General features: G+C 43.1%; 1 protein-coding gene across 1 annotated transcript; it reads left to right on the top strand.

Annotated features, from left to right (window-relative positions):
* Nucleotides 1-9426: 9426 nt before the first annotated feature.
* On the top strand, nt 9427-23610 carry LOC116385981 (sodium/potassium-transporting ATPase subunit alpha-1). Its single transcript, XM_031851874.1, has 23 exons — nt 9427-9543; nt 9960-10070; nt 13379-13438; nt 15030-15131; nt 15289-15390; nt 15476-15589; nt 15738-15872; nt 16303-16420; nt 16569-16837; nt 16930-17238; nt 17919-18053; nt 18315-18507; nt 18606-18781; nt 18874-19010; nt 19411-19561; nt 19690-19858; nt 19977-20131; nt 20401-20524; nt 21556-21701; nt 21801-21931; nt 22350-22451; nt 22874-22965; nt 23255-23610. Exons 1-23 carry the CDS (start codon nt 9532-9534, stop codon nt 23281-23283), a joined length of 3072 nt encoding a protein of 1023 aa, XP_031707734.1. The 5' UTR covers nt 9427-9531; the 3' UTR covers nt 23284-23610.
* Nucleotides 23611-26819: the final 3209 nt, after the last annotated feature.

The following is a 26819-nucleotide window of genomic DNA, read 5'->3' as shown; positions in this document are numbered from 1 at the left end:
TGTGTGTGTGTGTGTGTGTGTGTGTGTGTGTGTGTGTGTGTCGTTTTCTCATACTGTACTGTAGTTTGATAGCTGATCATGAGAGGTGTCGTCTGTAGGGGACATGAGGACATCAGTGTGTGTGTGTGTGGTTAAGCTGTACAGGGAGTAGAGAGAGTATACACTATGGTGCAGCGTGTTTCCTCTCCTTTAAATCAATTTATTATTCATTTGAAGAACTAGAAATTCATAATACTTTCATCAAAAAAATAGGGCAATCGTTGTGTTTGAAACTGTAATATGACAGAAACATCAGATAAGTTATATTATTCAGTCTATGTACTTCTATGTCTACGTCTGTGGCTAATAGCGATGACAAATCAAACTTTGAACAAAATCAAATTTTGTGCCATAAATGTTCATGCTACACAGTTCTTCCTCTTTTTCTTCATCAAACCGCTGCTGCTGCTGCCAGAATAAGATACACAATAATTTCCTGTTCTTCCCAGAATAGCGGTGCTGCACACCAGACGTTATTACATACTTTGACGCTGAAGGACATGGCAGGATGTGCAGTCTAATCCTCACGTTAAGCTCAAAGCACCACATGTCTGCACGTCAGGATGTTACGCTATAGTATCACACAATATAGAATGAAGCAAGTCATCACATTTTTTTTCCACCAGCACCAGCAGTCAGGCGTTGAATTCTGCTGAGCCTGTCAAGTTTTTCAGTTGAGTGAATATGCGTAGTTTGTTGGTACAGTGTGGAAATATGTGTGTGCACCCGCATACAAGAGGAGCTCATTGTTTGTGACTAAACAAACGTCAGCTTACCTGTCTGCTCCTCTGATTGTCTACATGAAGGATAGAGACTCTCTCCTGATATTCAACCTGATTTGATGGAGATGTGACTTAATATAATAAACTTCCTAATCGTTTTTCACACTCTATAAACCAGTTATCACTCAATGTTTCCCTTGGTGTTAGCATTAATCCTCTTGTGGCAAGCTGAGGCCTAAGTTCCGGCTGTGTTTGAACAGTGTTACTGCATATTTCTGGGCACTATTGAAGCTCATTATAAGAAGTTGGCAAAAAAAGCAGCTACGTTTCAGTAAAAGCAAAGTTTTTCTTGGCGGAGGACATTAATTATCTTACAACCACGACAGAGAACATGCTTGGTTGGCTGGTTTTATTAACTTTTTTAAATGCATGCAAACACAAAACCAGTTGCTTAAGTAGATCTTTGAAAATCTAACATCAGGAAAAGTGTCACATGTCAGATGTTGAACAAAAACCGGTTTATGAATCGCACAATATTATAACACAGATATGTTGTTTATTTTCACAGAAAAGACAAAAACTGAATGAACACAGCAAAGCACCTGCGAGGTATAGGTCGATGGAGGATTAGTCCAGTGGGAGGTGGTGTTGCTTTGGTTCTCTTTCTACAGCAGGTAACGGTGGAGGGAGGGTCTGTCTCTAGTCAACCGTCCCTTAGTCTCTCAAGGCTGTTGGGAATGTAAATAGGAGTGTTGTCGTGTGTGTGTGTGTGTGTGTGTGGGTGGGTAAGTTGGAGAGCTTTACAATTTTCATCAGATTTTGTTAATACCATCAAAGACCCTCTCTCTCCCACTTTCATCACAGCTCGCTCTCTCTCTCTCTCTCTCTCTCTCTCTCTCTCTCTCTCTCTCTCATTATTGTGTCATCCACTGTTAACACAGATCTCAGTGTGTGTGTGTGTGTGCGTGTGTGTGTGTGTCTTTGTGTGTGCGCACTGGTAGTTTTCCATGAGGGAAAGTTGTGAGGGCCCCAGGAGAAAGTCTTCACTGAGGGGAGGAGTCAGCAAAGGAATTCAGTGTGTGTGTGTGTGTGTGTGACACAGCATGATTATGATAATGAAGAGGAAGAGAGAATGTGGGGGGAGGTATGTGTGTTTGTGTGTGAGTGTGTATGAACTATTGGGCAATAACTGCAGTAGAGCAGAAAGCGGAAAAGTACAAAGGGGTTGTCACTCGTCTCGCAGAAAAGTGGGAAAATCCTTCCGTCGTGTCATTTCATAACTTTTCAGCAGTATGAAAAAGTTTGCTAAAGTGCAAAGACGAAAGACAAGAGAGACAGAAAAGAAAGGGCGAGAGAGATGAGGATGTATGAAGGAGAAAGAGAGAACAAGACAGATTCAGATAGAAAGACAAAGAAATCGTTTGTTGTGAGACGCCGGTCTCCTTTCCAAGGACAAGCAGACATGCCATGAGCGTCATGTGAGGAGACTCCTCCTCTTCCTCGTCTCCTCCCGTCTCTTTGACTCCTCCCTCTCCAACTTCCACTCGTCTTGACTGTTCCCTCTGCTCTGTGTTTCTCTCTTCAACTCAGCGATGTGGAGGTGAATGTAAAGTCGAGGAAGCTGCTGTCTGCAGCGGTACTAGTGTGGAAGAACAAGTCAAAAGCAGCGACAGAAAAGCTTTCAAAATCATGTTTTTGTCAAGATTTAAACTCCTTTCCCATTCTCCAATATGTTTTCTCTCAAAGTTTGTCTTAAATATATTCTAAAAAGTAGAATATATGTGTGGAATAAACCGATTGTGACCGACTTAAAGCTACTTCAAAGAAAACGTCACATTCTCTCAATCTCCTCTTTTTCTGTGTCAACCATTGATTTATCTTTTTCTACGAGTTTGAGAACTTTCCACCGGCTCAATGACCTTTGACCCAGTTAGCGAGCAGAGGTCCTGTTATTGCTGTCTGTCAGGGAAGTGAAAACAACTTTGGTTAGGAATGTCAGTACCCGGCAGCAGGGCTTTTATTCTGAAAGCCTCACTCGGCACACACAATGCACCGCAGCTCTAAATCAGATGACGTGAATACTGCATTACCGGGACAGCTGACAGGGAGGAAATGACTAATTGAAAAGGTGTAAAGATAATCATTAAAACAATTATGTGTCATCTTGTTTTGGTAGGTGAAGCGAAAATGAGTCTTTAGCGGCGTGTTTACAATTATGGCAATTCAAAATGACAATTGACTGTATAATGTAGCTCACTTCAGCAGCCTGTCAGCTGAAAGCCTGAGCTGTGGATGTTGATTTTGGAGCAGAAGAAAGATTTCCAAGCGCAGACAATTAAGCAACACCTTCGCCTTATAATGAGTTCATGACTCCTTAACAATCTGCAGCATTCGACGGTCAACGCATTCACATGGACCTCTTGATCTTTTGACTCCAAACCAGACACTGATTGATTAAAGTAGCACTGCATCTTGAGGAAAGTTCACAAGGAAATCACTAAAACAATATTCCCATTCGGGGGTCATTGTCTGCGTGTGTGCCGGCGTGGACACAGTACAGTATTCATGCGTGAGTGTGTGAGGCACCGAGCGAGCAGGGACAGTGGCTCTTTGTTGCTGTTGCCAGGGTTTGGGATCAGCCAGGCTGGCAGTGCCTACAGTCACTCTTTTCTTTCTTTATCCTTTCATTCACTCTTTCACTGGTTTTCTATGTGCTCTACTTCTCCACTGCAGAGTGAAGCATATGCTACTTTAAAAAAGGCGATACCTGGGTCTTTAGATTTATTTATTTGTGCAATATTATACAATTTAAGATCATGAGTCCTTAATATATTATATGAAGTTATATGCTGGATTTTCCTTTTTCTTTCTGGCCATTTTCTCATGTGACCTCTGGATAATGTTGTCCGTAGTTTCCTTTTCACACATAAAGCACACAACGGGAGATTTTCTGTGCAGGCCTTTCAAATAGTAGTTTTCCAGAATATTTTAAATTTAAAGGCAGCTAATATTTGCATTTAACCACATTGAAGACATTTTGATACTTGTTTCGGCAGCTATAGATACATTTTGAGATGATAGACTTTATGGTTGCAAAAATCCAAGATCATCACAGTTAACTTCTTGTTTAATTTCATTCCAGGTTAAGTTTGAAATACCTGCTTGCAGCTTTGACAGTGACCTCATCAGGTAGTGAATACCCTAATACTGATAACAATAATCAAAATTAGAAAAGCACATCTCTCACCCTGCCGGGCCGTCCTTCTCTTCCTCTCAGAGATCACTCGATCCCTGTCATCGTCACACGAGTTGAAACTGAAAGGAATACCAATCCAATTTGCTCTCCACCGACTTTTCCCCGTACGAGGAATGTGATCTGGCAGGAACCAAAGCAAACCACTGAGCGTTTACGTCATGACAAATATGTTGTAATGTTTGTCGTTGCTGCCTGTTTTCGAATACATCTATCAGCTGTCCTATGTCTTGCATACGTTGATGCTGTATCCTTAATATCACCAACTCTACACCAGTTCTCCTTTGATGTAAAAACCCAATTTCATAAATCCTGCCTGCTCTCTCTTTGATACAAGTTGGCCTGGAAGGAACAGGCTTTCTGGCAAATGTTTGGACCTATAAATAGCAGCACACTCAGTTGTGTGTCTCTCTTTTCCTCTCTCTCGCAAAGTCTGGCCTGGTTGTTGTGTTTCTTAATTATTGTGCATTTATGATCCATCCATTTCACTGCAATTTACTGTCCTTTATTGTGTCTTGTCTTTAAGAGGAGATGAGGTGGGGGATCAGGGAGGCCACCTTGTTGTCCTTATCAGGCTCACCAGCCTGGGCGAGAGCCTACTGGTTTTCATCCAACGTGTTCTCCAGAAGAAGCATGTTGGGCTTTGACACAGATATCCCCAGTAGCAGACAAGTAAGGAGACTGAGGGGTCGATGATGTCTTTTCGCAAGAGGAACGTTTGTTTGAGGCTTTATAGGACATCTCCATCTTTATTCTGTTCTGGTGTCATCCGCTCGACAGCAATCTCTGTTCGCCCCGAAACAATTCTAAAACATTTCAAATTTGAAGCCACATCTGCTGAATTGAGCTTGATGTTGAGCGCTAAGAGTCAACAGCCTGTCACAAACACCTGGGTTGGGAATTTCAAGCAGGTATGTGAAGTCTCTTTCTGGGAGTTCAGACCATGATGCTCTTTAAAGTCTCTTGGCTCTGCGACCAAAAATAACTATTCCTGGTTTGTTGGTGCTTAATACTGAGGCAGATTGGTGATGGAAGCATTAAGCTGGCAATAACATCAGTGTGCTCTTACGGGAATTGCAGGTGTCACCAGCCAATGCTCCAAAATGTGGGACAGCAATAGCATTAACAGGGAGTTGCTCTTTGTACGTGTTTTTAAAGCTTTATTTTTTAGAGCAGTAATGCCTGCTCAAGCCTGCTGTTTTGTCATTTTCAATTGCGCCCCGTTAGGTTTGAGAGCATCAGATAGTCTTCAGTCTTGCCCTACAGACAGGCCAGTAGATCAAGTCATCTAATCTCCGACGTGATTCATAAGTATCTGTTATAACACAGGCTCTGCTCCTGCTCTGTCGTCTGAGAACTTTCTGTGACTCGCTCTCCAAATGTGCTGCAGAGGCAAACGAGAGAGGTGACATCTTGTTCAGCGTGATTTAGAGCTCAACATCCTGTAAGAGACTTTTAGTGAGTACACTGTCGTTCACGTATAAGTGGAAAACACAGAACGCCTCCGAGTAGCAATTCAAAAATGAGACAATTTGATTTGTGAGTCAAAGAGATAATCTGCTCTCTCCTTCAGTTAATCACGATTCCCACTGATCTTACAGTGATTAAGTACATTTACAGTCTGTACGAGACAAATCTGCTGTGAAGGCAGACAGATGTGCAGGTTAACTCTCAAGATGAAGGGATTGACAGCATAGAGGGAGGTGTTACTGGATGTCATTTACTGTGAATAAAGTCACGTTTTCCGGCGAGAAAGCTCATTTGATTGCACAGAAAACGTTGCTGTCTTGGGATGGTTTATAGACATGTCCTTACTTACATAACTTGCGTTGTGCTGTGACAATACAGCAGTGTGCTGTGGGAGCCCTGGAAGCTCGGTGGGTTGAGAAACACACTGTTCTTATGATGTGGTGGGTGGGAATTTGTTATTCACTTCCTCGCTGCTGTCTTTCCCAATATTCTCCACTGTGTGCTATATGTATGTTTCAGATGATCGTCAACAGAATGATATAAATGTTGACTTGAATTTAACACGTAGTGGCTTATTTTTCACTGTGAGCTGTTTGGTGTCATTTAAAAAGATGGAACATGAAGTCAAACCCAAAAGGCTGTAAACGAGTTGTTCGTTTTTAGTCTTGAGTTGTTGAAATCGACGGCTGCTGGAGAAAACAATAGGTCGTTGTCTGTTCAGGCTTCTCTGGAGGACGAGGAATGACTCCACGTGAACGTGACTTTTCTCCGGGCCCCCCCGCTACACTGAATTAGCAGTGAAAAGTAGCCCGACAACCTAAAAGTCACTGCACGTGTGTTTGGCTTTGTGTTTGGCCTTATAGGTGCTCTGTAAGGACCTTCATAGCTATTTTACTGTCAAATGTTTGCTGTAATTCTAAAGGAATACTCTTGGCTTTCATTCAAGGCCATCAGAGCTCTGATGAGCTCTACAATGTCTGAACGACATACGTTTTTAAGTCAAGCATAAGGCAAGCAGGCTCAGTAAACACACATCTCTATCTTTGCCAAATAAACTTCAGACAGATTGCTGGTATCAGAGTGTAATCTCAGTTAGTGGTGTTGGAGTCATCATGTATCTGTTCGGATGGATGTGGACTGTCTCCAGCTGTATTTATTTGAGTCTGACTCAGTGCTGGACCTCTATCAAGTGTAAAACACTAGTGGCTGTGGTTTGATTATTGAACGTTTCAAAATGCCTCTACGTCACCCTCGGTACAAAGGTCAGGACAGTTTGAATACTACAAGGGCAATCTGCAGCCGAGTGAAACATTTACAATGTACCCTCATCTACACGTTTAGCCAAAGGAACATTTAAATGTACATTTTGTTCAGGCCGCTGGAGCCAGAGTGACTTTAATGACTTTTTAATGCCCTAAACTCGTGTCAGGAGGAGAACGCACAGAACGTATTAAAAAGTAAGAACAAATACTCCCTCACATACCACTAGTGGTGCTTAGCTGTGAATATAGTCTCCGAATCCCACTAATATGGCCTTTAAGTGACAGTTTACTTACTGGTATGTTTACTCTGATAATATCAGTATTACTCCTTGTACTCCTACTACAATGACATTCCAAAGGCCATGTTTACGTCTTCGCCTCCCAAGCTGTTTATGATTGTCAGAGCGTTGTTTGGGGTTAAACAAGAACGTACACTGCATTAATTATGGAGCTGAAACCCCCGACAGTCGTGTAAAAACTCTGAGGGAACCGCTTAGGCTCCATCATGGTTTGCTCCTTTGGTTTTATAGATGCAGGAGAGACATCACTGCTGCGTGGGAGGTCGATTTCCCAAAGACTTAAACATGCTCAAGTACAAATCCCACCGATAAAAGTGTAAACAGGAAGTCTCAATGAGTGTGTTTGTGTGTGTGTGAATGTGTTTGAATAGAAGGTGTGGTCGTATGTCAGGTGGTGAAAGTACGCACAGCACATCTCCAGCTCCTGACATGATGGGCCGTGAAGCACATGTTGTTCGTTAGCATCCCAATGAATCCGCCGATTGTCACGAGAGACAGCACCGCAAACCAGTTTCCCTTGGCTTCTATTGTACTGTGGCGAGCTCCAGCCATTGTCTCAGTGGTTATACAGCACCGCGGGTAAGAGGTAATTGGATTGAATTTTATTTTGGGTTGAACTGTCCCCTTAAGGGTTCTCTCAACCTTTCTCCCGTTATCTATCTCTTACATCACCGTGCTCTTTCTCCTCATGAATGGATTTGGAACAAATTGAATTCAATGCACTGCAGACTGCGCTGCCGTGGCAGGTTGCCGAGGCCTGTATTCTGCTACAGCAGCAGCAAAATGAGCTGCATATATTGTACCATACCTAAAACTTGACTGCTCTAGTCTATCTTTTACCTTTTTCTTTTCCAGTTTCGGAGGATTCCTATTTCACACTCTCCCCTCATCTTTGTATGATAACGTCCCCCTCCTCCCTGCATACTCTAGTGACTATAAACAATAGGAAGTTTACTACAAACACATCCAGCTGCCAGCCAGCCAACAAGGACAAGCCCTCCTCCTCCCTGTGAGTTTCAATGAACAGGAAAGCCACTTCTTGGTTGTGTGAGGGACTTCAGGGTCACGAGCTAAGGTGGCAGCCACAGATAAAAGATAAAGCCTTTGTCCAGTGCATCTCCTGCACTAATGCACATGCCATAGTTATTTTTGGTATTTCGCTTTTCTGTACCAGCTTGTTGACCAGTTGAGAAATCCCTTTGTCTGTTCAAGGACACAGTGAGTGTGCGGGTCATTGTGTGGCTCAATCATTCATTTAAAACCCTCTCAGTGAAACTTTATGGCTTTGCTTAAGATTTCTGCTCAGCGCAGGAACACCAGGGTGGGGCTTACACTTGTAGCTGCAAACCTTTTGGTTAATTAATATCCATTTCCTAGTTGAGTAGCAGCTGAGCTTTGCTCAAGGTTGGACGAGAAACCTAAATCTCACCTGAGCTGGGTTTCAAATCTGATTTCCGCGCATTTCTGTGGATGATTAACGTATATTAATCCTAGTCAGCCAACGACCTTTTTGAGCTCACGCAGTGTGGCAGCAATGTGAATCTATATCTAAACACAATGTGTTAGCATTGTGAGAGACATTCTGACTTTTCATGAGGTGAAAGGACCTCAGGATCAATTACAAGGTAGTTTTCTTCCAGGGCACATTGACCTCAGAGAGCGAGGGAAAGCTAAAGGATTCCTCCCTTTGCATTCCACTTGTTATCTCTGCTATGAGGTTTCCTTCAACCTTCCTCCCAAGTCTTTATCAGCTTCTCACCTTTTTCTTCTTGGGTCTTTGTTATTCAAATGCACCTTTCAGCTCTGTGCAGTTAATCACCTGCAGAGCTGGACTTTCACCTAAAAAGCTCTGCTTTTGTCTGTCTCCCATTCCTTTTCCACTATCCACTATTTCTTTTTCATTCCTTCATCTCTGTTTGTACTGTAAATGGAGCGCACACAGGCAGGACACACCACTCGGAGGGATTCACTCTGCAGGGCGTGGGCGTTTTGGTTGTCCAAACCACCTACCTGTCGCATGTAAAGGTCGCGACGAAGCTGAATGGAAAAAGAGGAATGGATTGAGGAGAGAGACTGAATGAGTAAGAGCGAAAGAAGAGGAACGGAAGCGGTGAGAACAAAACAGGGAAGTTGAGCAAGATCTACCCCTCCCCTTTCTCCTGTAGTCCTCCTCCACCGCTGCCTCCCTTTCCCACTAACACCCCCTCCCTTTCCCACACTACTACTCACCTGTCCAGTTTTACCCCTTCCCAACCCCCTCCCCCTCCCCCCCGAGCTCCTCCTCTCAGGGCAGGTGAGCCAGTTGTGGGTATAAAGGTATGCTAATGCAAAGCAACCTATCTTCTCTGCTCTGGAGAGTGCAGAACTCAGGGCTGAGTGAGTGAGAGAGAGAGAGAGAGTGTGTGAGAGAGAGAGAGAGGCGGAGTAGGAAAGTTGCAATTTAAAAAGACAATTGGATTGAGTGTTCTCAGACTTGCACTGCAACCATGGGGCTGGGAGTAAGTATTGGAGCTTTGTCACATGTTTTGGACTAGTTTTTCAAGAGTCTTTAGGTTAAGGTTAAGCTGGTTGTGCTTTTCAGTTTTGAGCTTGAGTCATTGGTTAAGCTTGACAGTTGTGAATCGCCTGAAGTACTTTGTACCTTAGTTTCGAAATCTTCTGTGCATGCCTTCAGTTTTTTTGTTCACAGTTTCAGGGAACTCTTCAAACTTCTTTTTTTAAATCGGAGATATTTATGAGAGTCATTCACAATCCCTGTAACAATGATTAACATACGTTTTACAGCATGTTTGAACAGCAAAGTTGACACCGCTCTGCGCTCCTGCTGGTGCAACTTACGAGGAAGCCTTGGAGCAAACTTCCCACGTGTGCTCGGTCTTCAGACGCTTACTTTTTCTCACTTTCTTCAATCCAGAGAGGGAAAGATGAGTACAAATTGGCGGCAACCTCCGATGGCAAGGACAAGAAATCGAAGAAGGCTAAAGGGGAGAAGGATATGGAGGAACTGAAGAAAGAAGTTGACCTGGTGAGTACACAAAGAAATGTAAAACCACTCTGTAATTGTAAAGTACAGAGTATTTTATTTTTAAAAGTGTTGTAACTTGCAAAATCAGACTCGATTCAAGCCGAGAGGAACAGGCGCTGACCTTGTTTAACTTAACAACCATTGTCCTCTTGTACATTGTTTGCCTCATGCTTAATGACAGCTTTATTCAGGCCATGTTAACACTCTTGGCCACTGCCATCAACCACAGCAGTGTTACAGTCACGGCCGAGACAAACCTCTGCTTTGACCTCTCGGCTAGTCACATGAGATGTAGCTGTCTGACCCGTATTTCATAAAGATTGCTACTTACACGCCTGCATGTGCTGTCACGTGTTATTAAGGAGTTCACAGCAATACTTAACTTCTAAGTCATGCTTATCTAGATTAGCTTTCAACGCTGAAATGTCGGGTCAGAGGCTCTGTTGTCAATATTGTCTTCAGTTTCTCAAAACATATGAACTGCTCCCTTTTCTGCAGCCCGTAAACACAAATTAATCTGATTCTAAGTTCCGTTCAAACTCTCAGATCACGTGTAGTTCATTTCACCTCCAGCCACAATCATGCAGATACCAAACTGCACTCAGATGCACAGAAATGTGCAGAGTTGTTAAGTTGCACGCAGAGAGGTTTCGGTGGCTTTCCTGTGTAGAACAGTTGTCCAGTTTCCACTTGTGTCAGCTTTTTCTTTTTCTTTCTCGGCCTGTATGTGTAGCTGGCGGCGGTCATTTCCCAAGGTCAGCGAGGCATTCAGTTCATCCCCAATAAAGGAGACGAGCGATTGAATGATATCATACCGCCCACTGTATGTTAAAACGGTGGCGTTTTATAGGCAGATATACATTCATTAAAGGTGTTTCATCTGTAGCTTCGAGTATCTTGCTCTTCTTAAAGCGGTTCTCTCGTATGGTGGTCCACACACGACCCGTAAGCGTCTTGTTGGAGACAAAGCGTCTTTTGTGTTGTAGGATAGTGTCCTTCACAAGGTCAGCTCACAAGGAGGCAGATTGAGGTCTCAAGTTCAGCTCAAAGCCCGACGTAGATACAAGTGAACCTGTTCAAATGTCTCCCTGATGATTGGATCGTATCATAATGATCATTTTCTGTCATTTTGCTGTAAGCTGCTCTTTGACTTTCACAGGGTCATCAAGTGAAGGTTGATTGACGCTGTCAGTTTTTCGCTGAACTAAAGTAACTTTTCAAAAAACTACATTTATATGAATGTGATGGCTTGTTGCCAGTTTTACAATTAATTCTTTAATTAGTGGGGATTTTTCAGTCTCTGCCCAATGTCACTCCCCAGGTCACAGAGTCCTGTGGGTCATTAGGTAATAAAGTTTCTATCTCTGTGACATATTAATGATTATTGTCCTCGGTACGCTTTAACCAGATCTCAAAGTCTGCCGCCGCTGAAGGACATCTCAATGCCATGACCTCCTTAACTTAGCATATCATTTACTGCAATCAACAGCAGGCGGTGTCTTTAGTGTGTCTGCCTACTGTCCAAAGCACATTGTGTCTTCAGAAGGTTTGATTTTGGGCAACAGGGTATTGATGATCCTCAGGTTTCAGATTTGAACCACGGTTTAAGAAGAATAGCATATCGGTAAGTAGTAAAGGAGTAATAAGTGTGAAGGTGTGTCTCTATGGAGCCCATGAAGCCGACATGTTAATCATTATTGCACCATCATGCAATTAACTCAGGCGTCAAAGTCCAGCGGAATATTCCCATAGCAGCCAGTGATTTTATAAAATGAGACAAAGTCCAACAGAAAATGCCAAATATAGCATCATGTACAACATCAACCGTCCACAAGAAAGTAGTGCAGGCGTGTGTGTGTTAGGCCATCCAATCAGGATTTAAATATGTGTGTGTTTACGAGCCGCACTATCAAAGCTGGTGAAGAAATCCCCCACAGGCTTCAAAAGAACTGCTGACAAACGGTCAAAAGAAGAGAGTAGTTTGGGGCATGTGATAGCACTTTATCCACATAGCCCTTCGCCTATTATAATGCAAACCGGTGGCAATTGCACCCATTTTCTCCTCCAGCCGTTAAGAGTGTGAATGTAAAAAGATAGGACGTCACCATTGTGTTCAAATGACCATTATGTAAATGTCTAAGTTCACACAGGACTCATGTATACTCCAAGCAGTGGATGTGAGACATTATGCTTTAAGAGGTCAATGTAAACTTGTACTTACGTAACACAATGGGACACACTGAGGGGTGTGAACTGATGCTTGCTTCATTCATTCACTGTAGACGAACAGTAGCCGAGAACAAAGCTGCCGTCTATCATAGGAAATGTGCTTTTACTGCACAAACATCATTCATAAAACAGGTCACTCAACATTACATTCAACATTTCCACTTATATAATGGATATTTTGTCCGGATGCAGCAGGCTGTGCAGCTTTTATTTCATGGAGAAGTAGTCGCTGAGGGAAAGAAAACTGAAATGTAAAATTCAAGAATTTGTCACCTACGTGAGTAAACCAGCGTTGGCCTCTTTACTGGGGATGTTTCACTCTCCTGCGTTTTGTATAAAGCTCACAATGCTTTGTTGTTTCGCAGGATGACAAAAATGAAAGGTGGGAGTCAGATATTACTGCAGATCGTACAATTTACGCTGGAAGAATCTCTATTCATTCACTCGCTGTAGGCGTTATTCAACAAACAGTGTAGGCACATGAATGTGCCAGATTCTCTGGTTGCTCATTTGCAGATCCGCTGTAATTTGCACTTTCCCTCGGCTCTTTCATTTAATAATGAACAGATTGCTACCGGATGAGCCCTTTTTCTAAATGATAGACTCTATGATCAATTAATTACCTGAAACAACACTTTCTGTGATTAAATCATCCAACAAATTCATGTTGATGACACCGCTGTTGATGTGAGTTCAACACATGAGCATTACTCTGTGGAGCAAACACCAGTGTATCAGTCGGACTGTTTACTGGCAGCAAACTGTTTGGATGAGTCCGTATGTAACTGAGCTCATGACGGCTTAGGGCTTGTGTTTGGCTGCGAGTTTTCAACCATCAGCAGACTCTAGTTTTACTTGAATGTCCGCTTTGAATAATCCTCGCACTGTATGGACCGGCGTGCATCCATAATCCTGATCAGATTTCGCCTTGTCATCGTTATGTTCCCTGTGTCCCTCTGGAGGACCTGACGCCACATTTTTTAATCCTCAAAGGAGATAATATCTGCAGGTTTAAAATGACAGGGGTTTTAGCTTGGTTTAGCAAATGTCTCTCAATCTCTCTCTCTCTCTTTCCATAGGATGATCACAAACTAACCTTGGATGAACTCCACAGAAAATATGGGACCGACCTATCCAGGGTGAGTGTGTGTGTGTGTTTGTTTTTGAGTGTGTGAGCCACAGAGGCAGATAAAGCCAGAGGCCAGGGAAGATGTCACAGTACAAACTGAGGTCAAAATCACAGACGCACTTTCACTTGTAGATGTTTTGTGTGTTAGATTCGTGCAAAGTAGCAGCAGTAACTCACGTAGGGGAAATGATTTTAATGGGTCAGTCCCAGTGGTGTCTGTCCATTAAGATATTAGATACAAAACTGTCTGCATGGCTGGAAACCACTAGGGAGGAAGGAAAAAGTTGTCATTTGAGTGAACTGAACCTTTGAAAGAGTCAATAAATGTCACATTGTTTTGAAAAAGGGGGAAACTCAGCTGCTACACAAAATGTAATTTTCCTGTTTGGACCATGGTCTTCACCACGCTGAGGACACACACACAGAATCCCATTACACAACCCAGTAGAGCCGCACACTGGCCAAATGCTCCACTGATGCTGATTATCCTCTGAAGTCTGATCTGTCTCAGTTTGATCCAAAACAAAGACTTCATTCACGCAGGAACACCGGTCTTATAGAGCGCTGCAGGGATGACGTTTTTTTTTGTCGGCCAACCCGGAAGTTGGCATCGCACCGGCTCCCTCGACTAGAAGCCAATGGGATTTTTCCATTTGGATTATTGCAGAAAATCAGCTCTGTGGCAAACACAAGTGCATGACGCTGAATGCAATACGATAACGATAGGCTATAGAGGAACTAGACCAGGGTCACATGACTTCACGTCACCACCACTAAGCCAGGGGCGGATTAGTGTTCTGAGTGATGTTGTTTTGTAGTTTCATTCAGCCACTTGTTAGCGACCGCCTTTTTTAAGACATGTAAAAGCTTCGAAATTCACTAGTAGGGGGTTTACTGACGTATTTATGCAGAAGAAAATCTGTTAAGCTTGTGCTAATTACAGACCTTATTTCAGGCATCTAACCAAAATCTGACTTTGAGACGAGGAAACTGGAAAATGCAAACTCATTTCCTGGTTTTAGGACTCATTTACTACAGCACTCTACCAACAAGATAAAAAACTGTGAGGTTTAATCCTGGTCGCCCTCCAAAGAGACCTTCAATCACACTTTCTTTGATTTCTTCTCCTTTTTTTTTACACTTTAAGAAAACCATGACCGTGTTTAAGTACGCACGGCTCAATAATAGCAGAGATACAACCTGATTGTCTTGTCTCCCGCTCACTCTGTTATCACTCTTTCCATATCCCAAGCTGTGAATGACAGCTAACTGCACGTTTTGTTGTCTAATTACACAGATTATTGAAGGAGGACGCAGTAATTGTAAGATTACGGAGTTCTTTCTTCCTGTCGATGGGGTTGCTGATGTTTTTGTTTCAAACTTTAATCCACCACATCCCCAAGTAATAGCGGTGTGTGTGTTTAGCAAATAAAGCCGTTTGGCAGGAAACAAGACTCGTCCTTGTCCCAAAGCTGTAAAGTAGCAGAGCAAAAAACAGGTCTCACAGGTTTTCCTTTTATGATTTTCCTCAGTTTACACTGACATAACCACACATGCTTAACTCAAACCATGTCGAAACATTTTTTATGTCTCTTTTTTAGGGTCTTTCCAACTCCAGAGCAAAAGAGATCCTGGCCAGAGATGGCCCCAACGCCCTCACACCTCCCCCCACAACGCCCGAATGGGTCAAGTTCTGTAGACAGGTATAAGTCACTTCTTCTCTGCTGAAATGTATTAGTCAGGAGTGCCACAGAATCCTGTTTTGCGTACTCAAATTGTAGAAATGCAAATCGATTCTTTGCAGACTGTGAAAACCGGCAACGTCTTGAAACTTGCATGTTGTTTTATGGTGTTTTCCAGCTGTTTGGTGGGTTCTCCATGCTGCTGTGGATTGGTGCCATCCTCTGCTTCCTGGCTTACGGTATCCAGGCTGCCGCAGAAGACGAACCGGCCAACGATAACGTAAGGGGGTCTTTGTTAGTGTGAGATAAAGAGTTGATACCACCAAAGATGAACTGACTAACTGAGTCTTTTCTCTCCTCTATAGTTGTACCTGGGTGTCGTGCTTTCTGCTGTCGTCATCATCACTGGCTGCTTCTCCTACTACCAAGAGGCCAAGAGCTCCAAGATCATGGACTCCTTCAAGAACCTGGTCCCACAGGTGAGTTTCTCCTGACTTACTTGCTACAATCAAGACAGTGACAAATAATACAACATGTTGCACAATCTCTCGCTACTGGGAATACAATTGTATATAATCCTGTTAAGAAATTGCCCTGAAAACACATATTTTACCGTTGTTCTCGTAGCAAGCCCTGGTCATCCGCGACGGCGAGAAGAAGAGCATCAACGCTGAGGAGGTGGTCATCGGAGATTTGGTGGAGGTCAAGGGTGGAGACCGGATCCCCGCGGATCTGCGAGTCGTCTCTGCTCATGGCTGTAAGGTCCGTACCTCAAAGACTTTGGAGCAGTGGCTTCAACTGCACTTAAGATGTTAAATATTTATGTATTTTTATTGTTTTTGAGTACAAACATGGAGCAAGTGGATACTGAGACAAAATAAATCATGATTTACTCACACACCGTACAGTCTGTCATGGTTAAAGCTGATTAACATCTGATGGGAAATACTATATGTTGACAGGTGTGGTTGTTAAGTTGTTAAGTTTACTTTTTTTATTCTCATGTTTCTTTTGACTGACTCGAGTTGTTCCTTAGTTGAAGTTTTATTTGGGATTAAATGCATCTTCTTCTATTCTCCCACTCAACAATGGCAGTCATTGTTTTTTTACACTGTCCTGTAGACATCACGTCACTCTCACTCCTCTGGATATCTTTGGTGGTTCAGTCTTGCTTTACTTCTCACTCCTTCAGGTGGACAACTCCTCTCTGACCGGTGAATCCGAGCCTCAGACTCGTACTCCTGACTTCTCCAGCGACAACCCGCTGGAAACCAGGAACATTGCTTTCTTCTCCACCAACTGTGTTGAAGGTAGAGAACTAACAAATAGACAACACAAAAGTCACTGCGTCAATATTAGTTGTGTACAGATTTCATTTGATTAAAGTTAAGTTCAAGTTAGAGGAATATGAAAGTTGTGAAAGGGCTATTAATGGAGACAATCTGTTGCTCTCTCCAGGTACCGCCAACGGAGTCGTCATCAACACCGGAGACCGCACCGTCATGGGTCGCATCGCCACCCTGGCGTCCAGTCTGGATGGCGGCAAAACTCCCATCGCCAAGGAGATCGAGCACTTCATCCACATCATCACCGGCGTGGCCGTCTTCCTGGGCGTTTCCTTCTTCATCCTCTCGCTCATCCTCGGGTATGGGTGGCTGGAGGCTGTCATCTTCCTCATCGGTATCATTGTGGCCAACGTGCCAGAAGGTCTCCTAGCTACAGTCACCGTGAGTTCTCCAGCATTTCTGCCCCGAGTCTCATTTTCGATAGGTTCAAAGACTGAGATGTTATAGCTGAAACACTTGATTCCCGTCTCCAGGTGTGCCTGACTCTGACTGCTAAGCGTATGGCGAAGAAGAACTGCCTGGTGAAGAACTTGGAAGCTGTCGAGACCCTGGGTTCCACCTCCACCATCTGCTCCGACAAGACCGGCACCCTGACCCAGAACCGGATGACCGTGGCCCACATGTGGTTCGACAACCAGATCCACGAGGCCGACACCACAGAGAACCAGAGCGGCACCTCCTTCGACAAGAGCTCTGCCACCTGGGCTGCCCTGGCCAGAGTCGCTGGACTGTGTAACCGCGCCGTCTTCCTGGCAGAGCAGACCAACGTCCCCATCCTGAAGGTGAAAAGCTTATTACCTTCGATGAATATCCTCCTCTTAACTCTTCTGGTTACCAAACACTAAACGTTTTGCTCTAGTTCACCCATTCTGACCACTAAAGAGTCTAAACAATTCACCAGTGGAGGAAGATATCCCTGGCTTTTGGTGTAACACCATCTCTTGTAAATAAGCACAGAGCAGGATCTTCACCTCATGGAATATTTTTCCTCCTTCAAACATCTTGTTAAATTGGATACAATACCCCGACAAGTCCCAAGATGCAGTGACTGTGTGGGAGGTGACTTGGCATTATGACTTGGCAGGAAACTCAACATAATTAACGGTCTTTCAGAAATATATAACTGCAGCTATAGCAAGAGGTGGCCAGACAGACCCGTTGATTTATTCCTTCACGAGTACTGACGAGTTTATTTCTTTCTCAAACTGCATAGTTTTGGAGGAGGTTCTTTTAATCATGAATGTCTTTTTGTGGAACGAATCATTGCAATTTAAGATGGTCTGAATTCATCTGTTTCATCCACCTGCTATAAATTGTAATATGTAAATCAGAAACACAACTCTCGTCTTTTATCAAAGGTTATTCTCAGTGTATCTCTGTTATCAGATTTTGTATACAATATATTGTAAATAAGTACATGATCCATATGATCCAACTCTTTGTCCTTTGCTTGAATCCACAGAGAGACGTAGCCGGTGACGCTTCAGAAGCCGCCCTGCTCAAGTGTATTGAGCTGTGCTGTGGATCCGTTGGCGGCATGAGAGACAAATACGACAAGATTTCTGAGATCCCCTTCAACTCCACCAACAAATATCAGGTAAACAATCCACAGAGTTTCCCACAGCCTCTACATTTGTTCAACCTGTCTATGCAGGTGAAGTGACGCAGACATTTGTTCAACCTGTCGATAAAACTTTGTAAACATTTTGTAACACAATACTAGTGGTGGTAATGGAGGGAAATGTTGATATGCGCCCTCTAGTGGTTGGGTTCTTTCATGTCTCCATCGACCACTTTTTGATGAATGAGTTCCAGCGTAACTTGGGATTTAAAATCCAGCCTACCTGTCGTCCCACAGCTCTCCGTCCACAAGAATGCAACTCCCGGAGAGACCAAGCACCTGCTGGTGATGAAAGGCGCCCCAGAGAGGATTTTGGACCGCTGCTCCACCATCTTGTTGCACGGCAAAGAGCAGCCTCTGGATGACGAGATGAAGGACGCCTTCCAGAACGCCTACGTTGAGCTGGGGGGACTTGGAGAGAGAGTGCTGGGTACAACACAGCTCCATTCTAAAGCTCCATCTTTCTGTCTTTAAAATGTTGGTGGAGAAACAGTAATATGTGAAGCATTTTCTTCACGTCTCACCCAGGTTTCTGCCACTTCAGCATGCCTGATGACCAGTTCCCAGAGGGCTTTGCTTTTGACACTGAGGAGGTGAACTTCCCCACTGAGAACCTGTGCTTCATCGGCCTCATGTCCATGATCGACCCTCCTCGTGCTGCTGTGCCCGACGCCGTCGGCAAATGCAGGAGCGCCGGAATCAAGGTGAGTTTTTTCAGTTGTACAGCACATGTATGCATCATTTCAAGACCAAAAACATTATCACGTTCTGTGTTAACACTTGTCTTCTCCCTCAGGTCATCATGGTGACAGGTGACCACCCAATCACAGCCAAGGCTATTGCTAAGGGTGTGGGCATCATCTCTGAAGGCAACGAGACCGTTGAAGACATTGCTGCCCGCCTGAATGTACCAGTCTCAGAAGTCAACCCCAGGTTAGTACACATACTAAATATGTGTATAAAATACTAAAGCTTAGTTCTGAGCGGTCTTGTGTCTCTAAATATATAGACACAGATATGAAAATACACAAAACATGTATAAGGTACATATAATAATATGTACTACCCTGTACTATGGGACTGATAATGTATAATAAAAGTATTAATTGTCTGAAGTGAAGGTCTGATGTTTCAGTAAGATGTAGAGCTTTTTGCTGATGGTGCCATTATTTTAATCAAGGGGTGTCAAGGCCGACGCTGCCTGTTTTTGAAAGGAATTTCCTGTTTCCCCATGATTCTCCTCTTTGATTATCCCCCATCCTTAGTTTTCCTCTCAGAAACAGGATGTGGGATGACAACTGTTGTCCTAATGCTGCTGTGATTTCCTCTCCAGGGATGCCAAGGCCTGTGTTGTCCACGGTGGTGAGCTGAAGGAAATGACCGCAGAGCTGCTCGACGATGTGCTGAAGTACCACACTGAGATCGTCTTTGCCAGAACCTCCCCTCAGCAGAAACTCATCATTGTGGAAGGTTGCCAGAGACAGGTGAGCGTCACAGAGAATTTAGGAAACAAACACAGACACAAATTGGGATTAAAAGCTTTCAGAAATGTCTGTTGTCCTCGATTCTTTGTGGTTGTTTAACCTAAGTCTTCTGTGCTCTGTCTCTGCAGGGAGCCATTGTGGCCGTGACAGGCGACGGTGTGAACGACTCTCCGGCTCTGAAGAAGGCTGACATTGGTGTCGCTATGGGTATCTCTGGATCTGACGTCTCCAAGCAGGCCGCTGACATGATCCTGCTGGACGACAACTTTGCCTCCATCGTTACCGGAGTGGAGGAAGGTAAGACTTAGCAGCCAAGCTCATTATACCTCCAGAAATGTGGAAATAGACCGCAAGAAGCATCAGTGTAACCGCTTGAATTTTTCTCGCCATATTAATTTTGACATTACTTTTTCAGGACGTCTGATCTTTGACAACTTGAAGAAGTCCATCGCCTACACTCTGACCAGTAACATCCCTGAGATCACCCCCTTCCTCTTCTTCATCATCGCCAACATCCCTCTGCCCCTGGGAACCGTCACCATCCTCTGCATTGACCTGGGAACTGACATGGTGAAGACTTATGTGCTGATAAAATGTTGCATTTCTACAATGTGGTGAAAGTATCCAAAATCAATAATATAGTACGCACTCTATTCCTGTTATTGTGTCATAAATTCGGGTTTATTCAGTTCCTAACATTTGAATGACTTAGAATTAGGCCGAATGTCCACCTTCATCTAGACAGAAAAGCTTAGCATGTTGACCGAAGCCGGATGAAACAAAACTGTAAGGTTAGTTCAATGTGTCAACTTGCTCATCAATCCTGTCCCGTCTGCCAGGTCCCTGCCATCTCCCTGGCTTATGAAGCAGCCGAGAGCGACATCATGAAGAGACAGCCCAGAAACCCCAAAACAGACAAGCTGGTGAACGAGCGGCTCATCAGCATCGCCTACGGACAGATCGGTAAGCAGTCTGTGTCGCTTCGATGAGAAGTCGAAATGTACAAAGTACACGGCTGAAGTCACACCAGAACCAGGAGTTTGCTAAACCATGTCTCCTTGGTAGATTTTTCTGGAGCTCAGCATCTGGGTGGTCCAAGATAACCAGTAGAGGCATTGTGTGTGTGTGTGTGTGTGTGTGTGTGTGTGAGAGAGAGAGTGTGTGAGAGAGAGAGTGTGTGTGTGTGAGAGTGTGTGTGTGAGAGTGTGTGTGAGAGTGTGTGTGTGAGAGTGTGTGTGAGAGTGTGAGAGTGTGTGTGTGTGTGAGCTGTGAGAGTGTGTGTGTGTGTGTGAGCTGTGTGTGTGTGTGTGTGTGAGCTGTGTGTGTGTGTGTGAGCTGTGTGAGAGAGAGCTGTGTGTGTGTGTGAGCTGTGTGAGAGAGAGCTGTGTGTGTGTGAGAGAGAGAGAGCTGTGTGTGTGTGAGAGAGAGAGAGAGAGAGAGAGAGAGAGAGAGAGAGAGAGAGAGAGAGAGCTGTGTGTGTGTGAGAGAGAGAGAGCTGTGTCTCTGGATTTGGATTTTCCCCTCTTTGGTAATGAAGCCAGGAAAAGGTTTGCCCCCCCCCCCCCGCTGAACTTCCTGTACTACCTTATGAGACCAGTCTTATTTTCTTTACGGGTTCTCCTCAAAACAACTGTCTAATTCTCCTATTATGTATTTGCATCTTGTAATAATCAGATGGGCTTCATGGTTTATTCATCGCAACAATTTCAACATTAATCATCATTTTGATTAAGCCTCTAATTCCTCAGAAGACAGCTGAGTCTCTTGTATTTATGGATCAAATTACACATGGTTTAGTCCTCAAAAGACTGAAATTCATTCACTTTCTTAGCGGATTTTTCCCCGACAGACCTCGAGGCCAATTTGTTTCCCTAATCATTTATTGACCCTTGGTTTCAAATTGTAATTAACTGCATCAATTTCTTCAGTCTGAAACTGCTCGAAAGACAAACTAATTTCCGACATTAATCAAAAAAATAATCTCCTCCCTGCAGGTATGATCCAGGCGCTGGCAGGTTTCTTCACCTACTTTGTGATCTTGGCTGAAAATGGCTTCCTGCCCTCCACCCTGCTGGGCATCAGAGTGAACTGGGACAATAAATACGTCAATGACCTGGAGGACAGCTATGGGCAGCAGTGGGTCAGTAACAGTAATGCACAGATCACAAGTAGAAGGTCATAACCTGGCCATCGGCGCCTGGTTCACACTGTTTCTGATGTGCGTGCGTTCCCTTGTCAGACTTACGAGCAGAGGAAGATCGTGGAGTTCACCTGCCACACGGCGTTCTTCGCCAGCATCGTGGTCGTCCAGTGGGCCGATCTGATCATCTGTAAGACCAGGAGGAACTCTGTCTTCCAACAGGGCATGAAGTGAGTACAAAAACACCCCAGTATATATTTCAAAGCACCTCCGTGTCCTCATCCGACTCTGAGCTGTGGAGGTTTCATCAGAAAACACGTCGAGTCTCTTCTCTGCTCCTCAAACTGCTGCCATGTTGAATGTCACGCCTCTTTTTTCAGTAGTGCTGCTGTGCTTTTAGGAAGAACTCTAGATGACCTCAGTGTTTATTTTGTGCTTTAAACGATATGAAGTGTATTTAAAAGGCATTTCACACTGTGCTTTGCGTCAGTGCCTTGGCTCAGTGTCAATAGTTTGAAATCCTGGCACCAAGATGAAGAAGTTCTTTAAAATCCTCGCTATTTTCAGTCAACTCGGATTGGTTTGTTTATGTCTCCGGTTTCGTTGTCCCAAACGGTGAGTCCTAATTGTTCCCCTGTGTGTTTTCAGGAACAAGATCCTGATCTTTGGACTGTTCGAGGAGACCGCCCTGGCTGCTTTCCTCTCTTACTGCCCGGGCATGGACGTCGCCCTCAGAATGTACCCGCTCAAGTGAGTAAAGCACAGAAAAAAAGGCTCATCTCACAATCCGCCAGTGAGCCGTGCACACATCGAGTTGATTCCGTAATCGTGCAAAACTCCACCTACCTCATGTTGCTCATGCAGGCCCGGGGCACTGGATCATGTTCCTCACCTCTTGTGTGTGTGTGTGTGTGTGTGTGTGTGTGTGTGTGTGTGTGTGTGTGTGTGTGTGTGTGTGTGTGTGTGTGTGTGTGTGTGTGTATGTGTGTGTGTGTGGGTGTGTGTGTCTGTGTGTGTGTGTGTGTGTGTGTGTGTGTGTGTGTGTGTGTGTGTGTGTGTGTGTGTGTGTGTGTGTGTGTGTGTGTGTGTGTGTGTGTGTGTGTGTGTGTGTGTGTGTGTGTGTGTGTGTGTGTGTGTGTGTGTGTGTGTGTGTGTGTGTGTGTGTTTTTCAGGCCCAACTGGTGGTTCTGCGCCTTCCCTTACTCCCTGCTCATCTTTTTCTATGATGAAATCCGTAAGCTGATCCTCAGACGCAGCCCAGGAGGTGAGTCCAGAATCCATGCTTTTATTATCTTCTCTTGTGTTTTCCTACTTCTCTCTCTCCCTCTGCTGTTGTTTTTCTGCCTCTTTCTCCATCTCTGCTGCTCATTTCTCCCTTGTTTTTCCTCCACGCCTCGTGGATAATTCTTATGTTTAGTGAGGGTGTTATTCCTCTCTTTTTTTTTTTTTAAATCTTCTCAGTATGTTTGCATGCTTTTCAATAGGATCAGATATATTCCAAGAAATTGCCTCTAAATCCCGTGTTTGTTTGTTTTCTCTCCCTGCGTGTCCAGGTTGGGTGGAACGGGAGACCTACTATTAAAGACCCATCGGTCCAGTCAGCTCGCGTCTTCTCCTCCACTCTCGTCTTTGCATGAATATTGTCTTGCTGCTCGGAATAAAATTTTAACCTCTGTGAAAAGTAATTGGAACGTGTTTTTATATTAGGGAATGCTTGATACTACTATTAGACAAATACTGAGATGGAACATGCTGATGTTGATAAATGATAATGCTAATAATGACATGAACACTGAACATTGACATGACTATGTGTGCCTTGTTTCTGAAACAGGACCAATTTTATACATGTTTTTAACAGTTATAAACAGTCAATAAAAATGTGCTCGAGTCAGGTCCCACAAACGTTTCCTGTGCTCATTAATTGTCTGTGTGTCCTGTAACTGAAGATGAGATTTATTTTGTTTTCTCAAGGAATACTTGGGTAACTCTAAAGGGAAACCTTTCCACACACAGCTCTACTACATTCAAGATTATGGACAAAAACCTTACTGCAGAAATATTGTAGCTAGTGAAAACACAAGACTTGAACCAGTGATATTTCACAGAGCTGGATCCAGAGCTTGAATATGAACTCTTGCTGCCAGGTTAAGACGTTATGAAGTTAGTCAAAATCAATCCCGCAGCTTTAGATTGATGGGTAGCTGGATAGACTCTAGCCTCACATGAACTCTGCAGAAGCAGTCCTGGCTCAGAATGGTGGAGGACATGGTGGGTGTTTTAGTTTACCAAGAGGCCCTGGTATGCCTAATCTATTATCCATTATGCTTAAAGCTGGAGAGTTTCAAGCAGCTACTGCATGAGGTCTCTGTCCTCCCACGCACTGCTTGCTGTGTCTTGATATGAGCACACACAGCGAAGGAGATTTTTAAGAGAGCAAAAACTCAGCAGCTCAGCTACCTTAAAATTTTACCGTTTTAGATAAAAAGAAGATTAAATATGAATTGAACATTTTCACATTTGTGATCTTTGTGTTGGGGGGGGGGGGGGGAACACAAAATATTAAAACCAAAAGCTATAGTGACGATGAAAAGCTATTTGATTTGGCTGAATTACCCACAGAACTGGAAAGGCATTACATTTCAGTTGTTTGAAGGTTATAACTTTACATTTCTTGTAAAATATTTTAAAACAAAACATAAAAATAGGTTTAAAGACATATAATCTCTTGAGACATTGTGGACATAAATATGGACTATTCACCTTCTAATTTACCTGATAAACAATTAAAACAGGCAATTTAAAACCTTTATAGGTGAAGACACAAAATAGAGAAAAACAAAACTGCCCTTTAAGCTTCTTTTGCCACATTTGGAAATAATGAATATTGAAATAAGAACAATGTGCAATTATATATTGCTAACATTAGCTTATTAAACAAGTTAATACAATTAATTTAACAAAAATGTGTTTTCACGCACCCCTCTCAGTGAGGATCAAATGGTTTGATCTGGTCTGCACTTCCACAGGTTTGCTAACGGGCAGGTTGTGAGATACTTTAACCCAAAACTCCGATTTAAAGAGTTCCCAACATGAAAAGAAAGCAAGGAAAGAGAAAACAACCCGCATTAAGTTTTATCAGAAGAAAAGGTGAGCTTATCAGTGTTTTAAGAGTGCTGTAAACTAATGTGGTAACCGTTGTTTGTATATATGACGGCTCACAGGTGTTTTAATTAACTCTCACCTGGCGGATATTTAAAAATATATGTATTTCGACAGTGTAGAGGAAGTATTAAGATATTTTAGTACTTTTTTGCAAAGTAAAAGTAGTAATACAACATTAAAAAAATACTAGTGGAAGTAACGTTATATACGTCACAGTAGCAAAATGTAACTTCAGGTAACATAAAAGTAAAAGTGCTCCTCATGCAGAAAAAATACCCCCGTGAGAGTTTTATGTGATGCGTAATAATGGAGTAGAAGTTTGAAGTAGTACAAAAAAGTACCTCAAGTATACGTACAGTAGTAATTGTACCTAAAGCTAGTTAGTCCACCAATGGTACTTTTTATTGCATGAACACCACAGGTGTAACTAATTAGCTGTGTTCATTTAAGGTGCAATGCAGTATGTTTAATTAACAGTTTTTTGGTCACACCTGTGTTTGACAGGTATGATATCCACCAGCATAGAGGCCTGAGAAGTAAAATAACACATACTCAAAAAATCTACTGTTGAAGCGCAGAGCGGAAGAGGTGAATACAATATTTTTTGTATTAATGTCAATTTGTACCAATTAATATGATCTTCTGTATCACTTTTTAACTGCAAGACGGTAGCATTGTGATGTACAACCCTCCTCATGTTACAGAAACTGCCACCGAGTGAAGCAGCGATGTCTCACCTGGTCCCTGAAGACGTGACACAAGGTGAGCTCATATAACCAGCAGCGGAAATGAGGGTACTGGTGGCATAGTCTATTAATTTATGCAATGAGGACATACTGTGTTATCATATTGGTGTTGATGCTTTTGATTATACAAGAGTATTTCTCTAAAGATTTAGGGAAAGAAGCCCACACACTCTGCTGAGTTCAGTGCTGAACACCAGCAGCCACCACTCTTAGCTTTTAATATGATTTTTATATGGATTTTCTTCCATCTGAGTTTTTAATTCCCATTGCAGGGCAAGCACAGGTTTGAGTAATAATGTGAACAATGAGTAAACAATAGCTTCTTGTAAAAAGCATCATTATAGTACTTACAATACCACTATGGTTTCTCACCTTACATTTAGACAGTAGATATGACAGGATAGGCAAGGGATGTTGATTTGCAGAGCTTTACATAATGCATGAACAACATTAAAAAGACAATGCAGCACAAACCACTAAAATGTAAATCAAGAACAAAGTAGTGTATAAACCAGCGCATGTTTCTTTGCAACTTTGTGGACATTTTTGACTCCACACGGCATCATAATTGGTAAACAACCAAATGTCGACACCTGTCCTTCATCCCAGTGAAACATCCTCATCATGTGTCCTGGGTGCTCATTAAAGAGAACATCTTTGATGTCTTACAAATGTAGCTGCAGTATTTCCCTGTACAGGGTGTGACTGTAGTACTGTATTTTTTGCAAGATACTTGTACTTGATGCTGAAATTAGCAGAAGTATGTTTGCTATTTTAAAATGAAGAGCATGCATTTTTTATTTGCTAACACAGGTTGTTAGTTACCGGGTATTCAGTTGATTGAACCACGGTTAATTGATCGTATAATCTGACAGATATTATGCACTAAATATGTTAATGTTTTATATTTAGCAGATGTTCTCTACCCATAAGTGCCCGTCCAGAAATACAAGCAACGGGATATAATAAGGGTTTAGATTTTAAGAGCCCTAACTGTGCTGAAGTAATCATAATATTAAAGACAACAAAAGAACAACAGCATAAGATTGGAAAGGATGAATGGATTTAATTTAATTCTCCTGCTAGGAGCTAAGAGCAGATTCCCAGTCCAGACCAAATATTCTAATAAAGGCGGACTTAACTTCATGTAGAAAGGACACACACATACTTAAATATACAGTGGGTACGGAAAGTATTCAGACCCCTT

The sequence above is a fragment of the Anarrhichthys ocellatus genome, unplaced genomic scaffold (assembly GCF_004355925.1).
Source record: "Anarrhichthys ocellatus isolate YVR2014 unplaced genomic scaffold, GSC_Weel_1.0 scaffold12, whole genome shotgun sequence".
NCBI classification, from domain to species: Eukaryota; Metazoa; Chordata; class Actinopteri; order Perciformes; family Anarhichadidae; genus Anarrhichthys; species Anarrhichthys ocellatus.
The sequence above is the reverse complement of the archived record's forward strand: the minus strand, read 5'-3'. Positions and strand labels throughout refer to the sequence as shown.

Coding starts and splice junctions, on each gene's coding strand:
- LOC116385981 (XM_031851874.1), top strand. Junction 17,239..17,918: donor CCAACGTCCCCATCCTGAAG/GTGAAAAGCTTA, acceptor TTGAATCCACAG/AGAGACGTAGCCGGTGACGC. Junction 20,525..21,555: donor CATCGCCTACGGACAGATCG/GTAAGCAGTCTG, acceptor TCCTCCCTGCAG/GTATGATCCAGGCGCTGGCA.